This window comes from Malurus melanocephalus, unplaced genomic scaffold, assembly GCF_030028575.1.
Source record: "Malurus melanocephalus ecotype Western Australia unplaced genomic scaffold, MMel_1.1 scaffold_181, whole genome shotgun sequence".
NCBI lineage: Eukaryota > Metazoa > Chordata > Aves > Passeriformes > Maluridae > Malurus > Malurus melanocephalus.
Genome location: NW_026623413.1, coordinates 91185 through 98684, shown reverse-complemented (window position 1 = coordinate 98684; position 7500 = coordinate 91185). Strand labels below are relative to the sequence as shown.

Genomic DNA, 7500 nt, shown 5'->3' with positions numbered 1-7500 from the left:
TTCACAAACCTTTGGTTGCAACTGTGCTTTATTGAGAGTGCTTAGTCCTGGTGATCTATAGGCATCTTGTTATGACTAAAACACTATAGAAAACAGGGAATAATGATGCATTGCTGCTAGTGTAGGCTGTRAATTTGCTAACAAAAAGGTAATTCAGCAACATTCACCACTCTGAATTTGGAAAATTCTGTAATATTAGTAAAGAAACTTTCTGGCCTTGAACCTTTCCAGGGATCCAGGGCAGCCACAGCTTCTCTGGGCACCCTACAGGGAACAATTCCTGCCCAAAATCCCACCAAACACAGGGAAACACACAGTGCTGGTTAAATCCCATAGAATAAAGGGGTTACAATGTCCTCAATCATGGCCTGGGCTCTGAACATTAACACAGAATCAGTCACAAGATGTTAAAAGGAGTGAGTGAAACACTTCTGCACTTTGAACCTCCACCAGAGTGACACTGAACCTGGGAATTTACAACTTGAGTACAACAGCTGAGAGGTGTAACAGCATGCTTCACTTCTAAAAACAGCAACTGTGTTTGAAYTGTGCATCTCACTATTAATTTCTTCCTAGAAAGGGATTTTTGTTTATTTTTTGCGGGTGGAATCGTTCCAGCACATCTGTCAGGGGCTGGCAAGAAAATGTTCTGCTGGGTTACAACCCAAGTTCATGTGGAAGAGGCCAGGGACAGGGATAACAATGTCAGTGCTTCCTCATCCAAGAGACTGAATARAGACAAATACAATACAATTATAATAAAAAAAAGCAGCCTAATTGAATACAGAATGTTCTCAAAGCTGTCAGCTAGTACTCACTCACTTCAGACTCTTACACCTATCTTTTAGGAAAAGGAATTAGGCAGTAATATATTCTTTTCCTAAAGACAGAAGGGGCTGTTTCTCCTAATTATAAAGTCTAAAACCTCCTCATTATTCTCCCAGTGTCATTAGTAGGTACAGTTGTCACTCTGCATGCCCTGTACACCACATCTGAGGCATTCTCTCTRTGTTTTATTGCAGTGTCACAATGATCCCCATTTTGCCTTTTTGTGCTCTCACCTGACTGAATCAGGAACAAATGGCCAATGCAGAATGGGAACCTACACGAGCTCCTTCCTTACTTGGAAATATGAGAATTAGTTCACAGTTAAATCAGTCCTTGCCTCAGGACTGGCAGYCAGCAATGCTAAAAAAAAGATGATGCAGATACCAGAAACAATTAAGAACCTACGAGAAAACCTCTTGGAATCTCGAGGCTTTTCCCCTCAATCTGGGCATTTGTCCCCAGATTCTCAATTGCTGCTGTGTCACACACATTCTCTTGGGAACTCACGCCTCCATTATTTATTTTATTCTTTCTACCCTGAGATTTGATTACATTGGACACCTCCTTGCTCATGAGCACTTTTTGACACATCATAACATCCTTCAAGGCAGACAGTGAAATTCATTTCTTCCCACTGCTGCCTTTTGCTGTGCTCAGTGATGGTTCATGGAACACTCCACTCATGGGTGCTGCTCCATCTGAGCTGTGCTGTGCTCCTTGAAAGTGTGTCCAAAGACTGACATCAGTGGCATCTTACTCATTAAAAAAATAACCTAATCATACACAAAAGACACTTTTCTGAACTTGTGATATYGTGAACAGAAATTAATAACAGCAAATGAAATGGCACCATCTGCGAATAATTTTATATTTCTCCTCCAGTATGAAAAAAAAAAAGAAAAATCAAACCAAAGTGTTTAACTTCAGAAACATCTCATATGAGTGTTGAGAAGAGCTATACCTAAAGCAACAACATCCATGGAGCTGTTTTCAAGAGGAGCTGCTTTCCTGCATGCCCTGGATCCATGGACCAGAAATCAGGAAATCTGAACAGAAATCAGCAAATCTGAACAGAAATCAGCAAATCTGAACAGAAATCAGCAAATCTGAACAGAAATCAGTAAATCTGAACACGACACTCGAGGTGCACCAGTACTGCTCAGCGGGAAATACCGACACATCTCAAGGCGCTATGATTTCTATATCCAAACACTGACACAAAAATCCATTTCAATACCCAAAAAGGATAAATTTAGAGATGGAGAGGCAGTAAAAAAAGAGCATTACTTGAGCTTGGGCTCCCGTCCCTCRCTGGTGTACTGCCAGCAGATGAGGCCGATCAGGTCGTGCACTTTGGCGTTGGCGATGGTCACCACGGTCATGGGCTGCAGTTTGTCTTGGTTTGTGTGCAGGGGGAGGTAGACATCGATTTTTTTGGTTGCCGTTGTACCAACGTGGCCCTGTTGAGGAAATRGATTTCATTAGAATGGATAAAAAATTCTGTTAATGCAGAATTGTAGGGAGTGTTAACAGCTTGCATGGGAATAAAACACCACGTCCTTGGCTGTCTTGAGAAAAAGAGATTGGAATGTAGAATTGATAATGCAGGTGGATTACAATTATAAACATTATTAATACAATTACAATTATAAACATTATTAATACTGTAGCTTTTGCAAACCTACCAATCCTATGCTGATGAGTAGAAAGTGAGAGCCTCACTGACCAATGTATGTGTGACACAAATGTATGCACTGGATGCTAAAGTGGATAAAAGAGGACTGTCCCAGAATAAAGGGGTTATTTTTGTGTGTGTATTTGTGTGTCTTTGTGTCTGTTATTTTGTGTCTGGCCAACAGTGACACAGAATCTGGGTGGATGGAATTCTCTTCAGTAGGAAAAGTAAAATATGCTGCTGTGGCTTAAAATTGGAAGAARCATGAACATTTAAATTCTAATTATTTCCCTGCTGTTTGTCTGTTAAAAGGACAAGAAATATTTGGACATGATTTCACAGGTTTCCACAAAGAGCCTGAGCTTTGCTGTAGGATCCAAAAAGCCCCAAATATGTGTGGATGGGGAGGTGGAGGGACCCAACAAACCAGGCTAAGACCATGAACTGCACTTGTCTCTAATCTCTGCCCTTTTCTGCAGCTCCTCCCCAGTTTTGAGCAGCCCCAGAGCTGCTCTCACCACCAGAACAAAACCACACACACCACAGAGCCATGGAAGGGCTCTCAACTCTCTGAARGCACCAAGAACAATTAATAATATTGGAGTTTATTGGAACTTACTGTATGAAAAGAATCTGTTTGGTGCCATGGAGGCTGACAGTTAAATAAACCATAAAATTATTCAGAGATCTATGAAGTTTGCATTATCAGAAAAAAAATGCTTAATCCACTGCAGGTAGGACTGCAGCTTTAACCCAGAAATCTTTTGAATAAACAAAAGATTGCACATTCTGATCCCCTCTTCCAAAGCACCCAAAGTAACCCTGGATCTCCATCTCTCTCTGTACTACAAGGGCCTTGAGAAGAGAAAGAGTTTCTTGAACTAATCACTTGGAATTTTAAGTAACAGAATAAAAGGATTCAATGCTATAAATCTATAATGAGAGCATAAAACAGGGAGTTAAATGCCATGTGCTAATTTCAATATATTKTTAAAAACCATTTGATCCTTCAGTGTGATTATAAATTAGAGAAGTAATAAGAATTTAAAGATTAAAGTTATTCATACTGGCATAGCTAAAAGTACTATTAAAATCCATCCCAACATTGCTGTTATACTCAAGATCTTTTAAAAAGTTTTTGTTAATTAGAGGTCTGTAAAGGTGATGGGTCTGCTCTCCAGGAGAATCACCAGAACCACACCCATCACCAAAACCATGATCACTCTTTGCTCCCAACTAAAAACTCCATTCCAAGTGGAAATGCTGAGGAAACCCACAAGATAAAGGACAATTACCGATATTCAAAGAGGCAGCATCAAASTTTATTAATAGATCCTGTATAAAATTCAATGGAAAATCTATTCAGGGCCAGGGGCCTTACCATTTGGAGCTTCCTTAATAGCCTCCAATAAATCTGGGAAGCATAAAGGGGCTGTTAAATTAACATTTTCCTGATCTGTCACCTGTGGCACAGTTAATTTGTCAAAAAATTCTTTTAGCTTGTCACTGGACACTGTATATTCTGACAAATGAAGTCTGGAATAAAATTGACAAAATATCTCGTTAATTTTCTAGGAAATCACAAATCTGATTCCATTARGCTTTTATTGTTGGAAATGTTATATCCCACCAATCCTTTAAGAAAGTGAGGAGTAACTGGATACACTGAAAATGTACAATAAATCATAGAAAATTTTCCTAGTATTTTTATTGATGGATTCTTTTAAGGCTCCCTGGTGCTCAACTACAGTATGCCAAATTAAAAAAAAAAAAATTAAACTCTATCAGTTCTTTCAACACAAGATGTCTTTCTAACATTTAAAATCAAATTTTAATCCAAGTCCATGAGGGAATGCATCCCTCCCTCCTGTGCCAGATGATGTGCATCCTCCATAGATCATTTTGTGGCCATTGATCCTTCACCTGACACATTTGGGAGAGGTTTCCAACCCAGGACAACTCACCCTAAATGTGATCAGGAATACCTGCAAAACAGGAGCTGATGGCAGAGTCACTGTGTCCTTCTCATTCCTGCTCTGCTCCACCACAGCACAAAATTAAAACAAAGTCCATAAACATTTCCAAGGGAAAAGTGATTGATTTTCAACACTGACAATTTACTGCCTCTTCCTGCACAATGGAGTTCTGTGACTAAATGCTATATCACTTTAAGATTAGATGTTCTAATGATATAAYGCAAAGATTTTACGGAATCATTATTTAGTGGGAGTCATAAAAACCTCTTAAAATTAATCTTTCATGCACATCTAGCTTATCCAAAGTTAGCATTTAATTAGATGGCCTTGGCACGAATGAGCTTGCTACTTTATTTGCTCAATCAGTATATGTCTCTTCAGTAATTATAATTAATTCAAGTCATTGACTCACCTCCCAGCAAACAACACTAAACACCGCACAAAATGGAAACAAATGCTTTTCCATTCCCAAATGCAAAATGTCTTCTCACTTTCAAACTCAGTTAAATGTTTTTTTTTTTTTGTTTAGGTGACAGGGTGTTTAATACAGTCTGTGATCCAGCAATCACCTCCAGAACATAACTTAGTCGTTTATGTATTTAATCCACACACAGAAAATGCTTGGAGGGGAAAAAATGGAAATAAAATAACCCAGCACCTACAACACACACACAAACTCTAACAGAACAGAGCACAGATTTTATGGCAATACAAGGGATCATATTTTTCTTTTCCTTTTCTCCTCCTTTTCTCCATCACACTATTCTCTACCATGGCACGATGGGAATGGGGTTTATTTCATCAGGTGGTTACACCAATATTGAGGTTTTTCACTGCTTTGGGCAAGGATTCCTTTGGTTATTCCTAATCCATGTGTGGAGGGCACAGCAGAGCCCATGCCAGCCCTGCAGCTCCTCAGTGCAGCCTCTGAGTTTTCCTTCCTGAGGAGAGAGAGGATTCTCCTTCCAATCACCCCAGCTCGTGCTGCAGAGTGAGCAGATCACGATGTAAAGTTCCATTAACATCATTAAATACTTAATTTATCTTATTCCCACTGTCACTATTCATAAAAATTTAACCCAGCAATTTCCTGTTATCCAAAGCATAACAAAGTATGAATATTTAACTGCAAGGTAAATAACACACTATGATTTTTTATTCTAAATTGTTGAGTTCACTTAGCATGCCTGCTCTGCAGAGCACCATGCATTTGTCAATTAAAGGTCCAGATGTTCTGCAGGCTCTGAGCAATGCCTCCTCTGCATTGCAATGATCACTACAACCCCAGCTCCAGGCTGCTTCAACATGCTCATGTTTTATTCCAGCCCCSTCCTAATGGAGCAGTTAATTATACAACACACAGCTGAGAAACAGCACCTCTGAGCTGGACACTTTCCTTCCACATTTCCACCTGAACAGGTCTTTACCTGCACCTCAAAACCAGGATTTACATAAATAACCACAGAATCAAGCACCCAAATCACTGCCTGCTCCTGCTTGGCATTCACTCCCACAATTAATAAAATTATTTAAGTCCTGAGCAAAGAATAAGACACATAATGCTGGTACCAGARCGTTTCAATTATAGTAACACGGTTTCATTTATACAACTCTCTGTGAATTAAACTCTGGTTTATGTGCAGTGCTATTAATATGAATTCCTAACACTGCTTTTTTGGAGAAGCCCCAGTCCATCCCTGTGTCAGACCAGGCTGTTTGCATCCATGTGGGAGTCAGGGTGAGCACAAATGTCACCCGTCCCCTGTCACATTCCCGTGACATTATTTATATTTTACTTACTAATAAACATTACAATTTAATACTGAGGAATAGAATTATTCTTTGAAATAACAAAATGCAACAAAAACTTATAATTAAAACTCCACCATAAACATTATTTGTGCGTTAAAGAACATGCTACAATCTATTTTAACGAACAGATGCTCTTAAAAAGATAAATGTTTTCAGAAATATTCAATCCTTGAACAGATCAGCCTCTAATCCTCTGCTTCTGCTGCACAAAGCAGACAGCTCAAGTTCCTCGAGGACATCAGCCAACCTTAGGTGGAACATTTTTAATACATCACCGTGTCACTTTTTAATGTGCCACAATCTATTAACCACATGGCAAACTAACAGGGATTTTTAAAATATGGCTTTTATAGCTTTGTGCCGGTGATTAATTAAATAAATAGCCAGCGTTTCACAAATCATCCCTCTAATTAGTGCGAGGCAGACTCTTTGCATTCCCTGGCACGGGTGGCAGCTGAAGCTGCAGCAGGGCAGTGGCAGTGCCCGCAGTGCCAGCCCAGGTTGGCACAGCACCACAGCCCYGGGCACAGCCAGCGGGCACGCAGGTGCTGCTCTCAGCTGGAATGGAGCTCCAGCTGCCTGCAAAACATGCTCCGTGCAATYATTCTCCCTCATCCTGAAGGAAACAATCAAGATAACAAAGGGAAAGGAGCCGGGGCTGGGATTTGACCTGAAGTAGCAAAGTTGTGCGTTKTGCAGAAAATGAACAAATATTAAAGGCAGATGCTAGAAAAAACCTAGCCGCTAAATGATCCGTTTTCTGTCAAAACATTTCAAAGTTGAAGCTACAAATAATTACATGCAGTCCATTCAAAGAAGCCAAGCAAGGCTTAYCACTAAAATGACTCAATTATTCTTAAAAGAAAGAGAAAATAATCTGTAAAACCTGCCTGCAATCTCATCAGTTTTACTGTGCCTACCTCGATATATCATTTCCCCCAGAGCCCAAATTAAACTCTTAATAGTTAATACGCTCAAGTTTTACTACAGGTTTTTYTCCAAATTATTATTAACTGGAATTTCCTAGGAAGGGTTTTTCATGGAAATTCATTCTGCAGTGTTTAGTGACACTATCACAACAGCTTTTTGCCCCTCAATTTAAAAGCCATCAGAGACAGAATGTGATGCAGAGCCAGGCAGCTCATGGAGATGGGACTCGATTTCCTCCACTGGGAGATTTCTTTCTCAGCTCCAGTCTCCCCAAAAAAA

The 7500-nt window shown here is 39.7% G+C and overlaps 1 protein-coding gene across 3 annotated transcripts in view; it reads right to left on the bottom strand.

The window, feature by feature from the left end:
- The window catches only part of MAPKAP1 (MAPK associated protein 1), an 80518-nt gene that overhangs the window by 48285 nt on the left and 24733 nt on the right, over positions 1 to 7500 (bottom strand). For all 3 annotated transcript variants that reach the window (XM_057372899.1, XM_057372900.1, XM_057372898.1), the window contains exon 5: positions 2116 to 2288. In XM_057372899.1, the coding sequence (XP_057228882.1) occupies positions 2116 to 2288 (173 nt within the window). The remainder of the gene's footprint in view (positions 1 to 2115; positions 2289 to 7500) is intronic.